Below are 27,886 nucleotides of genomic sequence, written 5' to 3' on the forward strand. Positions count from 1 at the left end.
ATCTTGGAAACAAACCATTTCTGCTTGAAGTGCTGACTTCCTCTGGGATATTTAGTTAAAATATCAGGCCTGAATATAAGTCTAGAAGACCGCAAAGGAGATTTTCTTCTGGAATAAGTCTGCTATATTTGTGTGCTGTACAGGAACACATAACACAATAATCTGTTCTGCCTAAGCGTAAGCCATTTTTGATCTCACACATTATATGCAACATTATACACATTCTGTTTAACCTTAAAACTACTTTCAAACCCACATGCAACAATTAAAGTCACTAATATTTTCCAGTGACTTGATATTTATGTACTTTATTTTTAACATTGCTGAGAAAAACACGTTTCTATTTTTAACTACAGAAATGAAAATTAAGAAAAGCCAACATCTCAGTAAGATTCACTGATTTTTCACACTGTCAAAGCAGCATCTCCACTATACCTTTATCTACAATATGATCAAGACCACCCAGAAGTCGCAATTCTTCTTTAAACCAGTCTCCAGCTCGTTTGGAGGTGAGAGACAGTAACGTCTCCATTGCCAAATGCCCGGTCTGAAAGAGTTAGATTCCAGAATTAGTGAAATCATTATATGCAGCTGTATCCGATCTATCAAATCACACAAATACACGTCATATAAAAGCATAAACACAAAGGTACAGGCTCTGAGTAGAAGAACCACCAGAGGGAGCAAGAACAGACTGAAAAATATGCGTGTCTTAAAAAAAATGAGTCAGTACCGTAAAAAGGTACTTTGCATTTTCAACTTATTCTTGATCTTATTAATAGCCTAGAAACCTCAAGCAGCTCCTTTCACCCGTTTCTCTTGTTATCAAAAGAGACAAGTGGAGGAAGGAAATGGACAAATCAGCCAGGCAGGAGAATACCCAAGAAAAGCCACAGCGAACACTGCTGCTCTGTCTCCCCAAAAACATTTGTTCTGCTGCTTGTAGAATATATTTGATTTTAATGTAGGTGTTTTGTGGTTTTAAACTCTTTGAAGATAGAAATTAAACTAAAACACTGTATAAAAATCTTATTATATTTACTTTTGTTTTTTAACAAGGAAATCATATCAAAATTCAACAATAGCAAAGATAAATTTACTCCCTGCAAATGGAAGTTGACAAGATTTTAGGCGATTATCTTAGTTAATCCCCTGCAGTGTTTTTAACCAAACTAACGTCATTTATTAACTCATGACTATAACTTGTTTTTTCCGAAGGCTTCTCATAAAAGTGTTGATAATAAAACATATATACATATAAATTTACACCTTCACAAAAGTGACTGGTATAGACTTCTGTAACATCTGGAAAATGCACAGGCAAATACCACCTACTTATAAGCTTAACAATTTCATATATGGTACATAAATACAACAATGAAAAGTCCGAGAAAAAGCCATAAGATCTCATTAAAGCAAACTGAACTTAATCACTCTGGAGTTGTGTTCCCTCCTGACACATTTGATTTGTGATGCTTCAAGGAGGGCTGTACTGATTCCGCGCTGTGCAGCATGTTCCGGGACACCAGTTCAAACCTCAGCACCTCCTGGGAACATCAGAACTCCCAGGCTGGAGGGAACACCCCTTTGTCTTGGAAAACCAAATTATGAATTGTCTGAGGCACCCCAACATCTTCGGTTGCTTTCCTTGTTTTCGATATATTGGCTTCCAAGGAGGAAAATACAGCTGAAGACTAGTCTTCATAAAGAAGAGTAACCACCCAAACCTAGTTACTTCTGGTTTTCAGGAGCAAGCTGTGCAGGACACTGTCGCTGATAAGCACAGAGTTCAAACAGTATTTCTCCAGTGGAAATGGAAAGGTCCTTGAGTCATAAAAGTGTTGGGGGGTGGACACAACAGAACACAACAGCAGCAAATCTACAATAGCTCCATCCTCCCCAAGTCGGCAGCATCTCAATTGCCCATCACTGAGGAAATGGAGACAAAGCTGCAATTACTCCTGCAACTGCTTCACCACCCGGGAATCTGCTAATTGCCAAGAGCCACTCAACCACCCTCCCACAGGAGGGAAACCAAGCACACTTGGTTACAGAGTGTTCTCAGCTCACCACTGGGAGATACAAGATCCAAAACCTCACACTTTTAAAAACTGCAAGATAAAAAACCATAATGCTAAAGGAGATGAGGATATTTTAAGCAATGGATTAAGAACTCCCCTTCTGAAGCCAGCCAAATGAGAAAGCATCTTGAGGGAGGAGGGGAGAGCACCTGAAGATGGCAGCTTGACAGAGCCCTAAGCTCTCCGAAGCTTTCCCATCCTCTTCAGATGACTCCTGTCACTTTTATAGATTGAGCTTGAACATATTGTAACACGGGTGTCTGAAATTATGCTTAACCTAAACCAGATTGATAGAAGCTGCTTAAAGTCTCCTTAGAGATCTTAACAGCTACAAAAGATTTAGTTAGCTTTCTAAAAACCTTCACCATGAAAGCTCAAAGGCCACACAATATTTAAAATACGGTGCTTAGTTTTCTGCCAAAGGGCAATAAGACTTCAAAAAACACCGTGAGAATATAAAATGATATTTACAATACTGGGCGTAAAACTACTTTTTTAAAAAATAAAATGAATCAAATCTTGTAACCCCTTTGCTTTTGGAAAAGTAATCCATTCTATCCAATCTTTATGTCAACTACTACGAAATTCTAACACCAAAGGTTCAAAATTCTTAAGCTTTCAACCTTATGCTGAGAGTGAAAAAACAGAATAACCTCTTTCACCAACTGAAAAGAGACGTCACTTTGGAAGGTTTTTGTTCTGATGCTACAGAGAGGAGGCAGCTGGCAGCATCAGCCAGAGGGCTGTGCTGACTGACAGGCAAGTGCCATTTGCTAACATGGAGGCAAACTTCTTCAGCTTTTATCACCTTCTAAGCCAGCAAAAAAATCTAGAATAAATTCAACGCACTGAGAACTCCTTTTCACTTCTGGGTTTACTAATTTTTAAACTTCCATAGGGGTCTAGAAAACAGACTCCTTTGAATACCTGTTTGAATACTCAAAAATTAGTCCAATCTAACTTCCAGAAAGTCACACAAACAACCTTGTCTGTGGGAAAGAGACCAGCAGTAATGGTCATCTTCATCTGATCTGTGTAAGATTCAAAAAAATGAAGGTGTAACCAGTTGGGCACCAACTGGAGTTATCAAAGCACCTGCTGCAACCCTTCTGTTTCTCAGTGGACATGTCTGGGTCTGAAAAAACACAGATCTTTGCCCCCAGAAGATTTCCATCTTTGTTAGTGTTTTCTGCCTGTCAGCTGGTACAACACAGAGATTACTTATTACATCTCATGACAGATCTATGTGAAAGCAACTTTATCTTCTATACATGAAGTTCATTATTGTCTCAACTTACCATTGCTACTATCATAAACTGGAAGAGAACCTAATCATCTCATTTGGCTTGCATATATTCTCTAAACACTATATAGTCTCTGCTGCTAGATGGTGCAGCTTGGGAGGGAACCAGTTTCCATCTGTGACTATACAGCATTCAACACATTTACAACAGCTCGACATAATTTTAAGAGATAGAGAGGCCTCAGGAAAAAAAAAAGCTGCAACTGCTGGCCTGTGATGACAATACTCTTTACTCACGGGCAACTTTCTTGCAAGACAGAGTGCCTTTTAATATATCCTCTCCCTTTAAAACCCATGCTTAAAAAACCTACAAAACTAGAATTCCAGTTCATGAAAAAGCATCATGCTAGCTCAGATCATAACTACAAAGAAAGCTCCAATAGGAGACAGTGGTCTGTGTGGCTGGATGCTTTAGCCATGAGGAACCTGTACCAGCTGTTCTGTGCTTAATAAAGGGAGCTGTCTTACACATTCCAGTGCCAAAGATATCCTGGCACTGACAGCCTGTGAGCTACGTGAGCTGCCTTCAGTGCCAAAACAGCACTGAAATAAGACACCGATTTTACAGATTCCTAGTTGATCACCACCTAGAGAACAAATTTCATTCTGTGTTGATATCTTCAGATTGTGTCATGGGAATTCAGAGAGTAAGCTGAAAGTGGAGAAAACAATCTCCAACTCCCTCTTCCTTCGCAGATTTCCAAGGCCACAAAATTAATCCCAGCCCCCTGCAGGTCTCATAGGCCTGTAGGAAACAAGCCCGCAACTGAAACTCTGAAACACTTCTCCATTGTCACCACAAACTGATCACCAAGGTTAAGAATTATGTCATCAGTATCATCTTCCTCCCTCAAAATTCAGCCCTTTTTACTGCTGCATAATAATGACTTCTCATACCAGCTCAGCTATCTGTTCCATAGCTAGAATTTTGGAAAAAAAAAAACACAAACCAAATCCTTCCTGAACGGACAAAATAGTCACAAAAACTACAAAAGAAAATGCCAGCTCAACAAGACATATCATCTCTTAATCTAACCTAAAATGGAATACAACTGCAGATTACTAGCAGGAATTGAAACACTACTTGCAGAGATAAAGCTCTAAAAAGCTCACTTCATAAACAATAAATCAGCAGCTTCTCCTGTCGAGTGTAAGTATTATGTGAAAAATGGCAAAAAGCTAATGAGAACCTTTAAAACATTAAAAGGCTATTACAAGATGTTAAAAAGTTCGGATCATACTAACATCTGTTATACTGAAATACGGTGAAAGCAAAAACACATTACTAATTTTTGCCATTTATGACCACTCATCTAGTCAATCTGTCAGCAATTCTTTAAATATACTCTTTCAAAAAGCAACTTGCAACTTACCCTTTATTTTTCAAGCTAGCTTGATGCTAGCATCAAACCATGGCCAAATTTATTTTTAAACAAAAACAGTTCACTCTGTTGCAGCTGAAGATACATTCAGAAAAAACAAGTATGTTTGAGAAAGGAAGGAAAAAATTCATCCACGTTTATGATAATCAACAGATCTGCCACCACACTTTGGGCAAAGAGAAATCAGTTTCTGTATTTTCAATTTAACACACAATACTCTTATTCTCATGTAAGAAGCCTTGTTCTTTGTGAAAGTATATATAAAATTTGGGCAAAGTAACAGAGTCAAATGATCTAAATGTGGTCTTTATACACGTGGCTATTTAAAGTGTTACTTGTTTTTAATTGCTACCTTTAACTAGTTATCCTTAGCAGGAGTGAATGGTGAATCAGACAGGTGAAGAACATAAAAACTCGATCCTACTAACAGCCTTTTAGAAAGGAAATTTCAAATTTAAAGAAGAAAATACTCGCAGTGCAGCCGTATATATATGCAGAAGGTACACAAAACATCATGACTCCTTGGCTGCGAGAGATGAGATTAAGGATGATACTTACAAGTTCCATTTTATTAAGCATTCCACTACTGTCATGACTTTCAGATAAAAGCATGATACCCACCGTGATGTTTTCAAGATCAAGATGTTTGTTGTGAACCGTTTCACACAGTCTCCGAATTTTTTCCTTAATTTTATTCATGTCTTTTTCATTCAGCAGCTTGGCAGAAGAAGCATCTTGTTCCAATTCCAAAAGCCGTATCATCAGATCTAGACTAGCTCTGTCTAAATCCATGTTCAAACGATCTCTGCTCAGAATGTACATTAGAGCTGCTGTACAAAGGGACAAGTTCTTGGGTTGAGAGAAGAAAGAAAAAGGTTTTTAGTAATCACGTTAGGCAGACCTTTCACAGAGTTCAATAAACAAGCTGAAGATTTATGAAAGAAAAAGCCTCACAAGTCCCAATCTACACCAGCATTTGCATGAGCATTTACTGTTGTACATAGACTCCTTCTAGCACATTACTAATGCATTCTCCTAACCAACACAACTGCAACATAGAGCACTTAATACATTTACAAAACCTTAGTAGAAAAACAGGGTTTTCTGTTTTAAAGGGACTCAGTGCTACAGACAGAATAAGAAACAGAAATGCCAGTAACACGGTATTACAGAAGAGACAGATGGCAGAGGAACAAAGTGAAAAAGCACAAGGTGCATGGCAAGGTAGGTGAACATTCTGGTTTGATGAGATAAGCTGCTGACAGCAACAGAAAATACAGAGATCATGGGGACAGTGTTCGCATGTGGAGGGGGGGAAAAAAAAGCACGTTTGGTGACATACATTCCAATTCTGCCAAGCCAGGTCCGTCAGTCAATAGCTTACCCAAACCTTTCCAGCATAAGCACATTTAATTTCCAGGGGAATTCTGCTTTTTTGGAAGTAGGCAGAGTACAAACCAGCTTCTCCCCTACTCCATCCCCATCAGTCCTTAACAACAAAATGTTACTATCTTCACCATCCCTGTCTTACACAGAATTGGTGTACAGGGTCCTCTTACTGCCCGAAGAATCTTTCTTCAAGGGGGAATCAAACTTAATCTTTGTGAGGACCCAGAAAAGCAAAGGCAGAAGGTGACTGCCAGGAAGGGACAAATGACAGTGAAGAGATCAGAGCAAAGGTATTTGTCGCTTGTGCTGGGAAGTACAGCACTTGCACCAAGAAACCATCTGTCCAGCTGAGCTCCCAGTTATGCTACAGAGGAGAAATGCTCGTGAGAACTGAGCTGTGCAGGACACAAAACTTTCAGAAACGTTTGGAGGTATCTGAAGGAAAAAAGAGCTGGCGGGGGGATGCGGAGAGGTGTGTGTGTCTTACTGAGTTCAAGCCTCAAGAGTCAACATGCTGCATGCATCTATTCCATTTTTTTCTTTATAAATTAAAAATTGAGAAAAGTTTAGTTCTGAGATGTGCATGTTGTAAAGCCCAACAGGAAAGAGCAGCATTTCTGTGTCATAACAGATGAACATCTTGTTTAGATTTCAGCCAACCACCAATGCAATCATTAGGTGCTTCCGTTTATTTTAGAAGCAAGTAATCATCATACCTGGTCATACTAAGTAGTATCAGCATTTCCAAAACAGGATTAGGCAGCTGCCAGTCTATTAAACACTATGTTAAAACTCCTTCCTGTCTGAGTCAATGAAACCCTCAGGTGAATAAAGACTTTAACTACCAAAGGCACATTTGGAACACCAAAGGAAGCAAGAGCTTCCAAATCTACATCTCCTTTCACGAACACAACCAAACCACAGGGTTGGTTAAAAATAATGATAATTAAAAAGATCTTAGCTGTCAATATCGCTGCTTCAGGCCCACCAGATAAAAGGCAGGAAGCAATCTATGTGGCTTCTCTACACAGACAGGGTATGCATTGTCTTCACTTAATTTCTATTAACTTCCTCCAATAAACCTTGCAATTTTATCATTTTAATTACAGAAATTATTTGCTCTGGATTCAGTTGCTACTGTTTTAAACTCAGAAATGTCAGGTTCCTAGAAGAACACTCTGTTCCTTCAGAACAGCAGTTATTACAAGAGGACACAGGAGCACGTGCACCCCAGTGAAACCAAGTTTACTTTGCTAATGGTTGTTCAGCCAGTGTGGGACTCAATACAGCAACATCTGTGAAGAACTACTTTCTAGTGATCAGCATTATCTAGGTGAGCTCCCTGGTAAAAAACAAAAACAAATAAACAAACAAAAAACCAACTGAAGCCACTAAAGGAGTTTCTATCAACTAGAAAATATGCACCTTTTAATAGCGGTAAACTGCTGAATTTATAATCTGGGCTGCCAATTTTTAGGCATTTCAAAATGTCAGAAACTGTTCTTAGATGACTACTCAGAAACACTTTACTAATACTCCAAAGTCTGATAAGGGCAATCACACTCATTTTGGACAGCTCAGTACCAAGCCCTGGCCTGTCTCAGGCTCCCTTCTTTGAATCCAATTGACTATTACGCAGCGAGTGATGGTTCTCGTGCCACATAAGCTCTGTCAACACTTCCCTTCAGAGCTTCCACCCAGGTTTTGAGATACTTAGGTGTGATCAGAAGGGACCCAAACAGGGGATTAAAACATTACATGGAAAGTTTCAGGCTGCAAAGCAAAGAGGAGTAGGACCGTGTAACAAGAGCAGGGTTCCTGCAGCAGCGTACATACAGACGGCAATTGGGCCAATAAGCCTCCAAATGCTGATGTGCAGCAGGAAAATAGGGATGTTGCAAAAGTAACGACCTCAAACATGAATGGTGCTTGTAATGTGGGACAAACCTGCTTCAGCTACATGCTGGTGACCTGGGTTTTCTAAAACTAGTTTTTCTCAGTCCCTATAAGCAAGTGGGTTTAATCTTGAATACAACAACTCTACATTTTGCTCTGATGTTCTGTAAGTGTTACACACAGTCATCCATGTTGTCTGAAAGCCCTCCCATGCCCTACCATATACAGAATTCCAAGTTGAGAGTGAGAGGAAAATTCTTAGTACAACTCATTTTTTATCAATATCCTAAAAAAACCTAAACCAAACGACTGAAGAGCCCAATCAAACCCTCACAATCCCACCCATATGGACTGCAGCACTGAAGCAGTTTTCTTGAGTGGGCTCACCCTTTCTATTCCTCAAGATGCTTAAAACTTCTGCTCTCAACTGAATGTCGAGAGGATAATAAAGTAAAATAAATATCATTTGCTCTAGACAGAAATTTTGTGGAATATCTAACTATGGAGTTGCACTCCATACTTTTACAGAATTGAGGAAAACATCCTAGTTGAACATATACTTGCGAAACGGCAGATCATTTACACCCACTTTCATCCTTGTCTTCCCCTGCTTGTTCTATTTATACTCCAGCTTGTGGGAACAGATGGTTATTTTCTAGGGTTCTGCACTACATTTAATGCACTTTTTTTTTTAATTATTCACATGCTGAAGACATTACAAAGCCACATTTCTGTGCCTAACTACTGACAGCTACAAGGAAACTCCAATTTTTATTTTAAAAATTAATAATACTCCAAAACTTTTAGAGCATAGCTGAAGAGTCAAAGTCAGTCAAAAACTCAAACTGTAGCTTAAAAGTGTAACTACAAGAAAAATTCAGTGGGACAGGTAATTTTCATGTAAATATTTTGGGGCATAGCTCATTAAGGTAACTAGTTATTTTGTTTTCCTTGGTGGTTAAAAAAATACCTCTGCAACTGCTATTTTCTGTTCTTACGGATATGTAAATGTCCCGTTTTCTCTGTCTGTTCCATTGTATCAGTGCTGCGAATGCAGTATACGCTCCTATTTGTTTCCATTAGCAATGCCATTGTGGCAGCCTTCCTATCTCCAGAATTCTTTAAAGAAAACAGTAACATGGATTTGAGCCACGTGAGCAAAGCCTAGCGTGGTGTATTATTCTTGAGTTACTTTGAACTGGGACTTAGTGGAGAAATTTCTATGCATTTTGAACAAGTTAAAATTTTAGTGAAATAATTAGTGAATGCAAGGGTAGTATATAAAGGCAGCGAGTTTCTGCAGAGGTGGTCATTGTTGAAGCATATACTGTCAGTAGTTAGAGCATATACTTTAGCATTTTTAAATAGTAGTTTGATAAAGCAGTAATTTTCTAATACTATATTAACCTGTACTAAGAATGTACTGTAACTATATTAAAACATTAACTACCATTTTTTTTCCTGACAAAAGGGAGCATTTCATCAAGTATACTGAAAATAGTGAATATAATCAATGCTTTTTGTTACTGCAGACTAATAATAGCATGTAATTTCCTTTTGAACTGTATGTGCTAGTTCTTTTGAAAATGAAGGAATAATGGTAACTGTTAAAAGACAGCCAAAAATACACCGAGCCTGCTCGTACGATATCCAGGGAACTGGAACTGTGCTCTGCTGATCTCCTGCAACTCAGAGGTGGCAACTGTCCTAACTAGTGTGACTGCACTTTATTTCTTTCTAGTAGCACTTGACACTATTTTAACAACTCACAATGAATGCACTGAACCTGGTTCCTACGTTTTACAGTTAGCCACTGTTAATTTTTTAAGGAGATGGAAAATATGCTATTACTCTAAATGAGTTACTTAAAGCTCTACAGCTTTTTCCCCCCGCCCACAGTAAGATGTCAAATACAATCTCTTAAATGTCTGTTTCTGTGGGTGCAAAGTTTCCTTCTGCATTGTATGTCATTCTTCTAGATCTGTTAAATAAAGGTAATAAACCTGAGTGGATATACATATCTACTACCCATTCAAGTAACATTTCCTTTGTTCAGCTTTTGTAACAATATCCCAAGGGACAGATACCCCACAGAGGCAGTTTCCAACTGCTGGCAAAATACTATCACCGGCAAGAAGCGTTTTCTATCACAGCTGTATAAACTTATGAAGTCGATAAGAAGGAAAACTCAAACCGCTACAGTTTTAACTCTTGGGTCATGTTACCATAAGTAGTTAAAATTTACTTTTCCTTGTTTTATCACAGAACACCGCACACACTCAAGGCATCCTACAACTGAAACTGCAGCACCGCTCAAAGAGATAAGCACAGGACATGAAAAATGCCCCACAACAGCTACAGAATTCACATATAAGCAAGTCTGGAGATGAACACTTAGAGCCACTTTAAATATAAGGACAAAGGTTTCCTTTCAAATGTGTTTTATCTGAAGGAAATTCTAAATGCAACAGCAAAACTATTAAAAAAAAGCTTAAGAAAAGATATAAAATTGCAATCCAAAGCACAGTCAGTCTTCTTAAAAAGCTTGTTTTTTTCAAAATTTTCAATGGAAGGGGAATTTGTCATTGGAACACAGGCGCTCTTATTTTTCACTTCACAACAGATTTCTCAAATGGAGCCACTGATCCCACATATACTGGATGCATGACCTTGAATTACGCATGAATAAAATTCACACAAAGTAGGCAAGTCCAACCAAACTTTTCTGAAATAGCCGGTGTCTCCATACCTGGTGGTGTTGGGAATCATCCAGCGTTTTGAAAACCATGGCTACCATCCCATGTGCTCTCAGGTGCATTCGGAAGCTGGGCATGGCGCACTTAGTCGCCAAGCTGATTACACTAGAGAAAATTGATTCCGGATTAGAACAACTCAAGTGAACGCAGTTACCAACAAGGCAGATAAACAAGTCTACCAAACGTGACTGACCACGTACAGCAGACCCTGACACACTATCGGGATGTTTCTTCTAAAATTTGTGTAAGGCAAGTTTGCAGCTGGTGAACAGAGCAGTAATTTATTCAACAGTTGCTTACCAGCACCAAACTATTTCTGCTTTATTTTAAGATTGCCTAAAAACAGGATTTGAAAGGATACCCTGAACTTGCTTCTTTCAAACAGAAGTTGAAATAATTTCAAATAGTTAAATTGAAAGTAAAATGTTCATGGATTAAGCATGAAGCTCTGATTTAGAGGCACAGGAGAGCTTATTATGGATCAAGGCACTATCAGAAAACATACATGTGAGCTTCTGTTGTTAACCAAGTTATCTGTCTAATTGACTGATAACTCCTGCTTATGCCTGACAATACTTTTACCAAAAAAACCCAAATACGTTTCAATATTTATTGCCGCATTTCTGGTTGATGGATACACTACAGATTTCAGGAGAAAATCTGAGAAATATATTAGTCTCATGAGCGATCAGCATACCAGTCCTGGTTTCAAAATGGAAGTCTTCCCCTAGTTCTATAAGAAAGCTGCCTGCCATTTCAAGCACAGGGCAACACAGAGACTATTAAAAATATATTGCTTTTAAATGTCGAATAATAAGGGATTCTGCAGTTAAGTGCTCCATGACTACTGAGGAATCATATCATGAAGGATCCACCAGGTATGGCCTTTAAAGAACAAGTGGTTTTTCTGTCTCCAATCACGACAGCACCAGTCAGAGCTTACCTACCAGTTTCTGATTCTTTTACGGCTATTCCTATCCTTACACACTGATTTCCTTTGGAAAAATACTTTTCTTTTAATTTGTTAACTGAAAGAAAAAATGTTTATGGTGTTTATACAATTTACATTCCATGATATAAATTTGGAAAGTAAAAAAACTCAGTTTAAGATCTTAGGAAGTTTGCCGTATGAGCAAATTAAGCGCACTCAACTTGGGTAACACTCCTAAATTGTCATTATGGTATTAATTTACTCTTATCACAATGTACACACAAACTGGATAATAAATTCCTTGTGTTTATACTTCAGCAACAACATCCATTGCTAGTTTTTGAGCAACATGAAGAATGAATTTTTAAAATAGCTTTCTTGAAAGCATATAAAGCTTTTTCTCATGCACAGTCAAATGTCAAAGTGTCCTCATCACCTCTCTCTGGTGATTCAAGTTTTTCCTTCTCTACCATTTTAGTTTTGCTAAATAGAAAGGAAAATTTAAAAGTATATATAAAAAAAAAATTACGTGGTTACAGAACATTATTCCAATTACCTTTATGGCCAGGGAATGGACACCAATATTAAGTCAAACTTTTTCAAAGCAAGACAAACACTTCTTTTTTACACTAACTTGGCAATAGTGTGTAACTTTAATACTAGGAGTGCATTGAGTAGCTCAAGACAAGTTAGGGAAGCTTCCGATTCATATCGAAGCCACGATATTTCTAGTGGATGCTAGCTGTGTTGTTTCTCAACAGAAGAGAAAGAACAGGCTGTTGGAGCTAAACAGTATCTCAATATTACGTTAGTTCTAGATTATAACCAAACTGTCCAGTATTAAGGATTTTATTTTAGAATCAAATTTGCATTAAAAATCCAGATCAGACATTGCATGTACGATTGCACTAAACAAAGAAAAGGTAGCAGAAAGGTTTTTTTTTTTAATTTATAGCAAGGAAAACAAGTGTGTTGAAAATGTCTCTGACTGTATGATTTTCTATTTCATCTTCCTAGTCATACTACTTTTGATTATTCACAATATAGCATCTTGATTATTTTCAAATTCTTTATAGCAAAGTGACAGGTAACTGCTCAAACAACTTTTTAAAGCACAGTCACTTCACTGATTAATATTTAATTCAATATCTCTTTGAAACAGAAGTTCAGTGTTTTATATGAAGATATCTTACCTAAGGCAACGTGTGTTTAGGGGCTGATTGCTCTTCAATCCACTTAGCAAGTACTCAATATCATCTGTGAACTCTTGATTTTCACCAAATTCCACTACATCATTGAAGTGCTTTACATGCTGAACAACAGTGTATAACTGGAAGAGACAAATATTTTGACCTAGGTAAGTTGCTCTTGGGCTTGATTATAACCTTAAACAAGTACAGTTTAAAATCTCTTCAGTTTTGAGTGCAAGGAGACATTAAGTTAATGAAGGCCATTCAATTATTTAGATAAAAAAACAGATTAAAAATAGGAAAGCCAAATTTCATTTTGACACTGTTCCTTCAATACTTAGGATTACCAATAACTCTTTATTTTAAAAATTTGTTAAGAATACTTACTTCTTTGTCTTCTTTCCTACATTTCAATGCAGTTACTATCTCTTGATAGGGCTGAGTAGGTATTGTCACAGTTTTTATCACCTTGGGAGGTGGTGCAGGAGCCTTAAAAACTCCATCATCTTTATGAATTGCCTCCTTTGAAGATAGCCTTACCTATTAATAAGAAAGTGCTAAAATGGGCAGATGTTTTGAGCATGTAAACATACACTAAATACATCAGGAAACAGTACAGGTGTGCAATCGTCAAACTCACATTTTGGGACTCCTTAGTCCTTGCCTTACACTACAAAGATGTACCTAAGCTGTGTGATAATGCACCTGATCTTTAAAAAAAAATAACTCAGATGTCAGAAATTATATACATTTTTAAATACAAAAACCAGTTCTCAGTAGTCAAGAAAGCTCCAGTGGAATTTTGAAACTCAAATAAAAAAAAAAGTCATTTACACTATTTCCTTAAGCTTCAGGGTAAATAAACCAACCAAGTTCAGTGTTTAGTACTTGTTGACACAAGTATGTTACCCCCTTACACTGGAGCTCCCAGGACTGACCAAGGCGGCTGCTCTGCTGAGCCAGTGTGAAGTGCACTGGGCTGGACGTGATCGCAGTGCTGAGCAACCGCTGCCCCAGCACAGCCTGGACTGTAAAACGCTGTGCTTGCTGTTCTCATCTTGAATACTGGAGGCTACCATGCCACGCTACTCAGGGTGTAGCTACCAGAAAGCCACCCTCGCCAGCCTCATACTCCAAACTGTATTTTGCCTGTAGGTAGAAGACTACCAATATATACTTTGTATCACTAGAACAAATGGCCACAAAAAGAAGAGAGGCACGGTGCACACCTCCATCAGGTGGAGTAGGCTCTTGTAAATTCATGGTACTCTCCATACACTGGCCTTATTCATATTTGTGTTGTTAGTATTTTAGGAATGACATGTTATAGCACAAAATTCAGCAAAATCTATTTTGAACTTACAACAGGTAGTAGAGAACTTTATATTAAGTCTAGAAAAACTACTGACAAGTTTCCAGCCATCTCAGACCAGTATTACAGGTTTTTCCTCTACCTACTCCTCTGTGCTAGTTTGAGGCTACTATAAGCTTAAGTGTCAGCTTCTCTTCAGATTACTTCTTTGGCACAAAATCAAATGTGAAGACAGACGACAGAAAACAAGGCCCACAGGAAAAAGACCTCCAACTGTCAAACTCTGAAAGTACAAGTGCCAACACCAGTGGTCATTTACTCACCCTCAGTCTCTAAGTAAAAATGTACTTTGCTTCCTTGCATTAAAAAAATGAGCATTTTTTTGAAGTGTGACTGAAAAAATTAAATTAATATGCAGGCACAGAGGATGCATTAACTGCTACTCAATCTAGGGGATATTTTGAGAGAAAAGCTTCTTATGCATTGTACATGAACAGCCAAAATTAAAATATAAGCCAAAACAACCTGCCATATTAACAGAATATTCTTTACATGCTGCCTCTATCACTGTATTTGTTCACTTAGGCTCCAGTACCAACATGCTAATAAACCATCCTGAAAAGCTGCTTTAGAGCACGTACTGGAGAACTCTGATCTTATCAGCCTGTGAACACTCAAGTTTCTCATCCAAGTCTTGGTTAATGGCTTCCCCTTCAAAGCACATTCCAAGGGAGCTTGGAGAGGCCATAAGAAACTTGGCATAAGCAGTTTGCCTGCTCTGGGCTTCTCACCACAAATCCAAGACAAATTTACCCAGATTTGCAGGTATGAAATTTCTACAGAAATTAAAGAAGCAGGATGATCTGCACAGGAATTACTGGTGAACATTTGGATCAAGGCTTATTTATCTTGTAACTCTTAAATCTTAATTATGCACATGTAAATCAAGGTTAAGAAGAAGTGACTGAAGCAACTTCAGATGTACATCATAACATGAGGAGCAGATACAGACAAATTCCCCTAACTGGTTTGTTCAGCCAAACCTCTGCCATATTCCTCAATTAATGCTGATGGTTCCAGTTAAAGTGGAGGTTTGACAGCACACAACATGGCTTGTCTGAATATGAACGACCCAGACATTTTCCCAGCCTGAAGAGCATTTATTCAAAGTCTGCCTGAGGAGACTCAGACAAATCTGCCTTTAAGTTCGCTATCAAGAGTACTTCACAAAAATCAGTATCAACGCAAAGATTCAGCGAGCAACAAAAGCTCCAGTTCAAATGCACATAATTTAAATTGAGAAAGGCATTTAGGAGAAATTCAGGACCGAATTTTTGGCTCTCTCCTCAAACACTAGTGGTAATGGTTATTTTTAAATGAGTCGAGCATTTTCCTGGCAGCGCAGCTGAAACCGAAGGAAGGCTGTTCAGAATATTGTGAGGATGCAACCAAAACCAACCATAAAATCAAAGAGGAACCAGTATCAGAACACTACCCACACAGGTGGAATTAAAAAACAACAACAAACCAAAACAAACCCCACCAAACCTAAAACTGGTAACAAAGACAACAATAAAAGCTGAAGATTTATCGTTGCAAAAAAATCTACTTTCTGATTTTCTGTTCTCATGCAACTACTGTAAGCAAGGCACCAAATGAAGTGAAATTTACTGACAATGTACAATGCTCTCTTAGCATCATCAGTAACAACTCCTACACACATATAAGCCCACGACTCTGGATTCTCAGGGTCTCAAGAGTTAAAAACCAATTACCTTAAGCTTCACAAAACCCATGGCTTTTGGAACAAACAAGTTACTTTAAGAACTGTTTTCACCCCGGTCTACTTTTTTGTAGGCAAGCTTGTTTGTATCTGATATGTTCGTATTAGCATTTCTGGCCGTATACAGAAAATTCTGTTTCTTTCATAGTGTGCAAAGAATCAAGTCAGCAATTCACAATACTTTACTCCATTAGTAAGGAAAAATAAATGTGTCTTTTAAAGTTTTTCCTCTTTGACCTGCAACTTACTGTTTTCTACGGGTATGAGCTAATTGATCTCAGGGGTTCTCACAGCAGACAACATGGAGTCCATTATTAGAAAGCTTAACTTCTGCAGACAGGGGAACACAATTTGACTGAAGTGTTTGTCTGTATCTGTATATTGAAATTATATGGAAGATCCAATTCTAGAGTATTTTCAGTGACAATTTCTTTCCTATGAAATACCCAGTGACTCACATCATGAAATGGACTTCATTCCAAATGACTGTGACATTACCAGATATCAAGAACTTGCATTTCAAAAAGTATCAGTGAATCTTAAAAGGAGACTTACTAAACTTGAAAAAAATACAAAAAACCCACCAAAAATACCCAACAAAGAAGCACAACAGTCTACTTACTGGGACACTGGGAGTTTTCAAAACTGGTGGCGCTGGCAGAGCCTCTGATTCTGGCTGGTTCCAGTGTCTAGCATTATATACAGCTTTTGTGGGAGACTAAAGACAAAATTAAAAGTTATTTTTTTGAGCAAGTCTACCAGAAGTCATTATATACTTAAAAAAATACTGTAGCAATAATGTAGCCAAATAAGTAAAACAAGCTTCATTTTTCCCCCTTCCATATTCCCAACAATACAAGTTCTCAATATTGTACACATCAGAAAGCCTGAAAGACTTTGAAACATCTGATCGTTTTAAAGACATACAGACCCATTCTAATAGCAAAACACATGTATTTCAAGAATTTTTCAGTTTTTCTACTTCTTGAATTTATTCAAAGACAAAAGGTCTGCAACCTTCCTATACACAAAATACGGCAGCTATGGGGCAAAAATGTTAGCGAACACCACGTCAGTAGAAAATACGACTAGCTTAGAATCAAAATGCAGAACCGATACAGACTTTGATGCTTGGAGGAATAGAAAACACTCAAATGAAATGCTTTAATCCATATTAATAAATTAAGAAGCCTTTTTTCTTCTTTTTGTGTGAAAATATGTCAAGGCAAATCAAAATGCATCAAAATTCACTGTCCTTGAATTTTTGGGAAATATAATATAATTGTTTGAAGAAGCAAAGAGACAATTATATTTCTACCATCTGATTTTACCAATCTAACAGCGCAGTAATATTCCAGACTAAGACACCATTACAATTTTCACAATTTCCCAACATGCCATACATTGTGTAAACTGTATAACTACATACCTCCTCACAGGCACTTATACAGTATTTTAAGCATGAGAAAAAATATTTTAAAAATAGAATTTGGGCATGTAAACAATTTTCTGTTAGAATATAATGCATCACATATTTGAACCAGCTACTGGCTCATGTACAGCCCACAGAGGGGCTAAGTGTAACAAACCCTGCAGTGCCAGCTACAGACCGAATGCCTTTCTATGAATTATAACACGGTTTTGGCACATCAAAAGCCAAAAAGTAGATTTTGTAAGTCAAGAGTTTCTATATTACTGTTAAAACTCTATTATGTTGCATCCCATCATTCTTTAGACGAGAAAGCCCTGACTAACAAAATTTCAAAGAATATTAGCAGAATTAAAATCTCAGCTACGAGCTTCCGCAGCCCAGAATATCCTGTCAGGCACTGAATCATTTTAGTTTCCAGACAAGAGAAAAGCCTCTTTCCCTCCCACAGTGAGCTCTGATGTGGCCATAAGAAACTTAGTTGGATTTACTTTCTTTTTTCAAGCAGTGCTCATGTACCATTCAGCAACCAGTATATAATGGCTATCGTCACCACCGTTTTATCTGTTCTCCAAGGAAGCTCTTAACAACACATTTTCGGGTGACAGATACACGAAGCCCTTCAGCAGCCACATGTAGCCATCATGGCCACACGTAGCAATACCAAAATAAGGCTTTCGATAATTTCAATGTTTAACTTTCCCAGGTAAGAGCAGCACTGATTCGCCCAATTTCCTGACAATCTCACCAAGCTCAAAAGTTAATCTGAGAAACCAGTTTCAAGTTCATGCTGCTGTTACAAGAGGACATCGCTGTCCACAAATAGGAAGATGATGTCATATAGATCCTTACTTGAAAAAAGTTGACAAAATGGTTAAAAAGGTTAACTCTCTTTTCTGCTACATATTTCTAAGTAGCAAATTCTTTCCCAGAATATAATTCAGTCTTTCCATGAACAAAGGAATGACAATTTAGTAACAAAGATGCTTTTTAATCATGAAAGATACAATGTTTCACAAATGTCTACAGGGGAAAAAACCCACTGAATATTTTCTAGATGCTCCTTTTTTTTTTCCCCATGAACTACAACTGTTTCACACATTATCTAAGCGCATACTTGGGATTGGGAAAAGAGGGGGTAAGTTCCTAGGTGCTGTATCCTGGTATAGAGGAAAATTCAAGGAAATAACACACTCTATCAAGTAACCAGCATGAAAGTACAGCAGATATTTCGTATCAGTTTCAGCTGATGCATAATTCTTCTTAACCTTGCAGGGAAGCTTAAGGACTACAACTCTGACAGCAGCATTACAGCTGCCAGAAGTCCTATTAACATAGGATATTCTCTATTAATAGTCCCAAATCGCAGTTGTAGTCTCAAATAGTACTCTATCCCTGCTTAAAGGATGCTAATATATTCATGTTCCACAGTTTCTTGCCCGGGAGCTACATGCTGCCCAGCAGCGTTGCAGGTCTGCAGCAGCAGCGTCGGGCTCTGTGCTCCCAGTGGGGAGATGCAGCCACACAACAGGATCCCAGATTTGCGTCACTCTCTGAGCTCAATGCAGGAACAAGGGGGGCTCTGCTGCTGCTGCAGGACCCTCATTATATGAAGTTCAAGGGAGGAGCTCACCGTATTCGCTGCTCCTGGTACAAAAAGCCTCTTCTGTCTGTGCCCTGCCTGCACGTCCCTTTTTTTCCAGGCCTTGTGCTCCCCAATGACCCAGACACAGCCCTTGTCAGGCAACAGGGAGCAGTCACGCTGCCATTCAAGCTCATCTCGGTGAGGCCGCAGCCGGAACGAGCCCTTGCTGACCAGGCAACGGGTGTCTGCAGCCTTGGCTTTTCAAAATGTAGTGCCTCTGTTCACACACATGCGTACAGCAAGGAAGCACAGGTGACAGACCGACTTCAGTGCTTCGATATGGAATGAGAATGAAGTACACAAACAGCTGCGCCAGCAGAACCAAAGGTCTACACAGCATTAGTGTGTTTTCTTCAGCAGAGAGCAACAGCTGATAGCCAGGGAAGAGTTCAACAGGGCAAACAGATAAAGACAATCCCTTCTACATACTCAGGGCTCAGAGGCTTCCTGGGTCAAAGATGGCATCCTTTTTATTTAACAGTCAAAAATGGACTTTTCTTCTCTGCTTTTCCTTATCTCTTAGCGAATCAAAAGCTAAGTTATCCTAAAGTGTTCTGTGACAAGGCACTTCACAGCTTGCTTAGGCACTACCGATCCAATACAGAGGAGAGCCACATTTTATGTAAGAAATCAAGTAATGTCACCAATAAAAGCCTGTTCTAAGAAATTAGGACATCTTCATTTAATAGCTCTCTTTTAACAGAACTGAAACTGTATCTGAAAATGGTAATTATTTTAAACTTCAAATATTTATGGAGGGTTAGTTTTAGCCACTATCCCTTGTAGTACCTTCCACTTTTAGATCAAAGTAATTTCAGCTGTGATTCCATGCCTTCCCAGTAATATTTCATTAGACGGTGGCACTGCTCCCCAGCACCCCTGCCGGCTGCCCCAGTGTCCTGGCTCACACTGACTGCACACGGCTCAACCACCACACACGCCCGCAAAAATCCAGCACTGCTTCCCAAAAATTCAGTTCTCATCAGTACTAACACATTATGCAGAGGCTTTGGAGCCTCTCTTACCACTCACGCAGGCATGGACATGACAAATACATCCATCCTTTCCAACCACCTCTCAGAGCAGCCTCCACATTGTCTCTTGCAACCAGCCAAAGATGGATTTCCAAAACAACTGCAAAGAAACTGCACCAATGCTGATCAATCTGTTAGCATTGCTTTAGATTACTGTGTGACAGAACTGAAGCCTGGGAAAGTATCAAAGATCAAATCAATCCTACTGAACGAAGGCTTTTCAGAAGGCTTGATCACAGAAGCAAAGGGGTTTTTTTTGTTTTTGTCATTTTTCTTTGGTTGGTTGTTTTTTTTTGTTAAGGTAACTCAAAAGCCTGTGATAACAAGCTTCCCTGAAGAAGCAACACTGATATTTAAGCAGCAGTAATTTAAGAAACTGTCTTTCTTTCTCTTAAAGACAGCCTTGCAATTATTCAAATCATGCTGACTTTTCTTTAAGAATTCTTCCTCTCAAGATGAGCTTAGAATGGATGCAAAGGGAAGTACATCACTCCTTTGAATTCTGTTTCTTAAGGCAAATAAGTTTTGCATTATTAATCGGCTGTAAGAGCTTCTGCTGAATAGCAGAAGAGTTTCCTTTTTCCATATGTATAGAAGCGACAGCTGTTTACACACAGATAGATGTCTGAAAGAGCACAAATATTCTAGCGAGGGCACGAAGCATCTCGTACTGTGGGACTCTGCACGTGGTCCTGCAGGGTGAACTCAGACGCAAAACCAGAACTAATAACAGGGATTTTACAGAACGCACAGAGCTTTCCATTTTATAAGATCATCTCCAAATGGCACAAACTACAGGTCACGCTTAACCTCCTCTCCCCAAAAGCCTCAAAGCTGAACTGTTCAAGAGTCGGCATTCTGCACATACTGATGCAGCGCTGCCTGCCAGTCACAGATATAAGAAGAGCAGAAAATAAGAGCTAGGGACATGAGTTTTGCTGAAAATACTAACAAAACAAGAAAGACAGCAGCTACATGCAGGCAAGAATGCTTTCCAAGGTAGGAAATAATAGTAAAAGAAAACTCCAAGACGTTTTTGACAAATCAGCTGACAGATACATGTATTATTTATATCTGAAAGGCCTTCAGTAAGACTGTAAACTAGATGCTTGTCAAAACTACAAGTACCAAAAAACCCCAATAAACCAAAATATATGATTATTTACCACTCAGTATTCATAATCATTAAGAGTACCACTCTGCCCCGCATGTTTCACTTTGAACAGGAAAAATATCACAAGTACGTTATGCAGCAGGGAACTAGTCATAATAGACTGCTTATTTTGAAACGGGAAAGGAATGAACATCCATTCACAGCAAAGAAAAAGAAATTACGCTTCAAAACAGGAAGATGGAATAGCAGTTCAGCACAGGCTGAACCATGTGTATATAATACACACACAAAGATTATTTGTAGTCCAGGTAAGATAACAGTTTCCAAAAGCAGTTAAAAACCAGCAGCAAACCAGGACCAAGTAATTTATTTAGTGCTCAAAACGTGAACTGCATCTCCATTATTTGGATCACAGTGGCAGATTAGCACAAATAAATCACCTCTGGGTCCCACGAATGACTTAATTGTGAGCTGCTATAGTATGAACACAGTAAACAAAAAACATGACGCACGCACATAGCTACACAACTACACGGTGTTAGTCAGACAAGGCTGAACAGCAGCAAACAACACAGCGAGCGGGGGGGAAAGTATCACTGCAGCTTTTCTTGTATCAGACTTCTGAAGAACTGCAAAATGTTCTTTCTTCCTTGAAGCTCACAAAGAGGCCTACAGTGCAGAACAAGCTGGGTCAGACACCCAAGTGAAGCATGAAAATTGAACTTGAGGAAACAGGGCAATATGATCAACATGAGACTCATCCTTTACCAGAAATAGCTAATGGTGTTCTGGATGCTGCTCACACAGAGTGTACTCAAAACTGGTCAGCTCAGAAGCAGAAGCCATATGGTTGTGGTTACTAATTTGGCCTGAAACCCGTGTTAAGTGTGATTAAAAGGGACAGGGTACAATAGTTTAGACATACCACCACAATACTGGAAACGTGTCACTTCAATCAAGAGAAAAACCTGCATCTGCCTGCAAAGTAACTGCACTGGCATAAACACATCCTTGTAAAAACTGTGAAGACAAAATTCCTGCCCTCTTCCTTGCTATACAAAGGCAGAGACAGAGCCCTCCTTCCCCATCCCACATCTCCCAATTCCTAATCTACTCAAAGTGTACCAATCTACTAACAGGAACGCCCTACAAAATTGCAACAGCAATTAGAGTCTCAAGGTCATATGGCTGGGGTGCCTGTGCATGCAGACGCACCCACATAAGCATTTCTGTTTGGATCAATAACACATTTTTCAAATCAATCTCCTGGATGTCCTCAGCTATGACACTGGTTTGCATCACCGAGTCTCCAAGTACGCTTACCTGATTCCTTTCTGATGAAACCAAACTTAAAGTTGAAACTTCTAGATGTGTATAACGGGGACATGGGATCCTCAGCACCAACTGTTTCATTCTCAAGATGTACTCATGCTGCATCGCACTATTATCTAATGTACGTACAGCCACAGACAGAGCTGAGCGAGACAACCACGCTCCTACAGTACATGGGAGCTATGAAGACCATTCTGCTTATTCATCTGCATATAAATTAAGCTCCCACTGCTAAATGAAACTGGTATATTTCATTCTCTTTGAGCATTTTTCTTGTTTTGGAACTTTCTACAGGACTGAGGCCTTGTGCAATGTAGCGCTTATTCTACACAGTTACCCTACACTGCTTAATTACTGAAACACTGCACGAATTACCAGGAACTACGTAACTGATATGGGGGGCACAGTGGGGAGGGAAATGCAAAGATGAAAGAGAGAATCTGTTTTCAAAAATGTTTTAATGCATCTTTGCTTCTTGCCTAAGAGTTAATACCAGTAGGAGCTACAAGTATGAAACACAAAGTTTCACTGTGGCGCTAAACACTTCCCATTCAACTTGATTTCTCTGCTTCCTGAAAAGCATAAGCACACAAGGGGGAAGGCTTTCCATGCTTATTTTCATTTGTTTCTCTTGCCTCTATGAGGACTTAGCCTGTTACCTTCACGTCGCACTTTGCATCTCTACCTTTCTCACAACAAAGCTGTGTATCAACAGATAACATCTTTATTGGCACTGCATAGGAGAAATGCACTTCCAGTAACCTTGCTACAACACTTCTGACCACAGTTGCATGGGGAGGACAGCCGAGGAATCAGCTCTGCTGGGTCGAAGGATCTTGGCATCTACCAGAACACACTCTGCTCCACCACGGTTTAGTGTGAAGCACTAGGAAGAAAATCATTTTGATCACTGAACGATTATCTTGAAGTTAACAGACCAACTCTCAGCATTCACTTTCTCCCTGAGATGGCGTCAAGGTGTTATGCCCCAACTCAATTCAGTAAAATTACAATTCACTCTTCAAATTAGGTGACTCATCTAAAAACATGCCAGACCTGATGAGTATCCTGTTTACCACAGTAACTTAAAAACTAAGATTTGGTTTTCGTCTATTTACATTAATCATAGAAGACAAAAGATCCCTAACTGGTAAGCACTAGAAAGCCAGTGTTAAATAAATATGCTCACCAAAGAATCTGGTTTTGCAAAGGTGAAGTGAAATAATCGTATCGGGATGAAGCTTTCATTTATAACAAGTCAACCATGAAAGAAATGGATTTATTCTTACCTTTTGTCATCTTTTATATCTTTTTAATTCATTTTTATTCCAGCAATACAAAAGTTGCTTAAAATACACACACAGTTTATAATTGGTTAGCACTTAGAACAGCTCATCTCTTGTGCATCATTCCAACGCATAGTTTTTGGACCAAAAAACCCACAAAAACCACTTCAGTTCAGGACTGGGCAGACCATCTGCCACAAACACCAACCCGTAAATGAAAAGGAATGTACGGCAGCAGTAGCAACAAGCTGTCACAGGCTGGCAGATCTGACCACCACTGTTTGTCAAACTGCTGATGAAACAGACTGTTGGCTTAGTGCTAAACTCGTACAAGCCAGAGATTTCACAGAATATTTTGATTTTCAAAATTCAGCTCGACTTCTCAACAGAATCAAAATAGCAAGTGTCAACTAATAATCTTTCCTATGAAAAAGTGCAATTTTGACAATCCTAAATTAGGATGCAAATAGCAGCTCATTGTATATCAACAGTTTAATATCACTGAAAAAATGCTTTGCTCTAACTGTTCATCCTTTTGGTTGGACACCCGTTTCCTAAAGGTTATGTAAGATAAAGACAAGCAATTCTTTTTAAAATTAGTTCTGATAGTCTGCTCTGATCCTCCCATTAAGTGCATGGAAAGGGCTAAAATGACACAGCAAAACTTCCAAATTACACTTCCCCTGCTGCCTTTCTAAAACTACTTACTTAAAATAAGCTATGGAAAAAACAATTAACCAAAACCACCTGACTGTGTGCACTTAAGATAGATTAATCTTCACACACATTAAATCTAAAACAACCCCCCCACACACTTTAAAATTTGTTTTGGGGAAATGCAGTTTCATTTGCAGGCAAGCAAAGATAAACATTACTTGCAGGATGTCTCTGATAAACATCTACTGTAAAGTATAACACAAGCTAAGTGGAAAACTACAGATCACAGGGCAGCCCAGTTCCTTTCCCCTCCCACACACACGTCATTGTCACATTAGCCGCCAGATTGCTCAGCCAAAGCGAGAGCCACGCATGCTTTTGTACTGCTTCAACTTCTAAACTCTTTCAAAGCTCAGGTACAAGTATTTCAGCTTGGACTTCAAGTAAACTTAGACACAGCATTTGTTTCCAGCTGATACTTTTTGCTTCTTCCAGTCAGCATAAAGCACCAATGGGACAAGCTCACATCAACCTGTAAAAGATCTCATAGGTTATACCCTTGAACTTGTACTACAGACAATCCTATTAGGAACCACACAATCACACCTAAGCTTTATTTTAAAGGATTGCCAGTTTCTCACAGTGTCTAAAATTTATAACGCGAGCATAGCAACTCAATGAAAACAATCTACTCATGGAAAAAACCCTGCCAACAGGATAAGAAAGATACAATTAAATAGCAAATTATAGGCTAGCTGCAGATCAAACTGAAGTCACAAAGAAGAAGTTATTTTTTTTGCTGGTTCAGCAGTTGATAAGTGGAAATTGGTGCTCTTCACGCAGCAGTAATTAACACAGCCTCCCAAATGATCTGTCCAAAACCACACGTTTCTGTACCTTGTTGGGCACGAAACACAGCAGTTGTTTGTATAACTTGAATAAAACATGAACAGCAGTATTGACAAAGTTATGAGTGGATCAATTTTTTATCTTGGATATAGAGTTCAGGAGCAGTCTGTTGGCTAAGCCATGTCTGAATCCAGCCATGATTTCATTCACGCATTCAACACTACTGTCATGACTAACTCTATTAATGTCACTTGATCAAAGTAATGCGTGTAATCCTGCTAATGCCAGCTGCGTTTAGTGAGCATTTCTCAGTTGCAATGTTGACTTAACCAGGTTAAGATGACTTAATCTCTCTTCTTCAGCTCCCTCAACTGAGTCGATACAAGTGTTTACTGTTTTCCAATGAACCAGACTGGGATTTATGGTAAACGTTTCCTTTTAGTGGGTTGCTTTTTAAACACAGACAGGTTCCTCAATTTAGTTCAATACACAACCTCGGGAAACTGAAGCAGAGAGGGAACAGGAGTGTGAAGGTGGAGCAAAATGTGTGCAAATGCAGCTTCAAATACTACTGTTAGTATTTTTTGTCTTTTTCAAGCAAAACTAGTCCTTGCCCTCTTTGGATTTTGTTAGGTTTGGGGTTTTTGTTGTTTTTTAATGTATAATACAAGAAGACCTTCAGCTTTTCCCAACGAATGCATTCCACCCTACTAGAATAACTTGCAAGGAATGACAGTTAAAGACAAGGAAAGTGCTTGGCATGGAAACTCCGTGGTCCAAGACCTGAGGGAGTGGCCCAAAGCAAACACAAGGATAGTCAAGTTAATGGCAAAGAGGTTTTTCCATACTTTTCCTGTACAACCCAATGTGCACACAACAAGAAATAAGAAAAAAAAAAGCACAGTGATGTAACACACTTCTTCCCATTCACTGTGTATGTTGGGAAATGCATCCAGAGCCACAAACAAGTCAAGTCTTCTAGAGCTAAGACCTCAACAAGTGTGTTTAGAGAAACTTCTCCAGGCGCAGCAAGACAAGAGAATAAGAAAAAATACTTAAGCTAGTTTAAGTTTGTTTATAAGCATTCTATTTTCATTGCAAAAGTGAGGAGGTAAGGGAAATAACATAAGTTTTAACTGGAGTCAGAAGTCATTAAGCAATGGACTAGCGTTCGGGTTAGTTTTTAGTTTGAATAACAGTCCATGAATCATCAGCGTAGACTGTTCATGCAGTGAGTACTTTCTTCCTCATGTTACCAATCATAAAAATACATATGTTCTATCCTCTTAAAAAGATGTCAGTATTTTATAGTTGTCAAATTGCATTCTGTCAATACCAGCATGGAAGTTTTATGAAATTTACTCAATGTGAAAAATAAACACATAAGAAATTGATTCCAAAACACGAATTCCTGATATAGTACTCACCTAATACCTCAAACTGTCATGCTACTTTGCAAAAGCACAACATGGAGATTGCTTTGGGGTATGTCCGTTTGAAAGAATCAGTGTTTTTTTCTGTTTTAGCTCCTTTGTCCAGCTTCATGTGACACAGTAAGTCTCCCTGTATGTCTTAGGAGCACTGAAGGGCACTAACAGAGGATCAGAGTCTCTACCCTCTCCCTGGTCTCTCAAGCTGAAAGGCTCTCATACCTTTTAATTATGATTTGCAATTCTATTTATGTTCTTACCTTGGAATATTCAAAGCTAATCAATATCCACCTTCTCTAGGTTGGCTTCCTATGGCCCCAGGCAGAACCAGGATCAGCAGAGTTGCAGGTCACTCTTTATCACACATTTTGAGTTTAAGAGCAGAGGGCTATCCCAGAAAATTTGCAGTTCAGAGGATTTGTGGCACTTAATGCTGAACTGACCATACAGCTCTGTCACGAAACACCAGGCAGAGTTATCACCTTCTAGGACTGATCAATCAAAATATTAAGTTTGGGGATAGACTTGTTCTCTTTATCTTACATTTTTAAGATGTGGAGGATTTTTGGTTGGTTTTGGTTTTTTGTATGTTCAGGTTTTTGTTGTGTGTCTACCCCACTCCGCCCATTGCCATTTAGTGATATACATCATTTACATAAGGCCACTGGGACCTGCTCCAGAGTATTGTACTAAACCTGATTCTCCTCATTTGCTGACTCCAGCCCAAAGCCGTGGTGAGAGGCAGGAGCAAGAAATCTCAGGAGAGAATTTCTATGGTCCCTATTTTCAAGTCCTTTTAGTCTGAGTAGATTTGGACCACAGCAACAAAAAAGTTCTTGTATACCTTACTGTTATCGCCTGATAACTGAGTAATAGTTCGATCTGTAGAAGGGAAACTAAGCCCAAAGGCAGCAGGAGGTGGACATATCCCAGCCCCACAGAGTTCCCAAGCTTACGTGCTAGAGCACGAGTTACTGAATCAGTTGAATTAAAACTGTAAACAGCTGTAAACAAACTTTTGCAGATGTTACTCACATACACTTCACACCCATAAGTTGCAAGTCAAGTAATGCCAATATTTATGTAC

At 38.8% G+C, this 27,886-nt stretch overlaps 1 protein-coding gene across 2 annotated transcripts in view; it reads right to left on the bottom strand.

Moving 5' to 3' along the window:
- The window catches only part of WAPL (WAPL cohesin release factor), a 70,749-nt gene that overhangs the window by 11,635 nt on the left and 31,228 nt on the right, over window positions 1–27,886 (bottom strand). The window contains exons 5-10 of one of the 2 annotated variants that reach the window (XM_080347422.1): window positions 16,646–16,741; window positions 13,316–13,468; window positions 12,932–13,068; window positions 10,801–10,912; window positions 5,388–5,615; window positions 436–547 (exon numbers count right to left, since the gene is read on the bottom strand). In XM_080347422.1, coding sequence (XP_080203548.1) covers window positions 436–547; window positions 5,388–5,615; window positions 10,801–10,912; window positions 12,932–13,068; window positions 13,316–13,468; window positions 16,646–16,741 — 838 coding nt within the window. The remainder of the gene's footprint in view (window positions 1–435; window positions 548–5,387; window positions 5,616–10,800; window positions 10,913–12,931; window positions 13,069–13,315; window positions 13,469–16,645; window positions 16,742–27,886) is intronic. The other variant, XM_080347423.1, reaches the window with a different exon arrangement.

Source organism: Nesoenas mayeri, assembly GCF_963082525.1.
Source record: "Nesoenas mayeri genome assembly, chromosome: 7".
NCBI lineage: Eukaryota > Metazoa > Chordata > Aves > Columbiformes > Columbidae > Nesoenas > Nesoenas mayeri.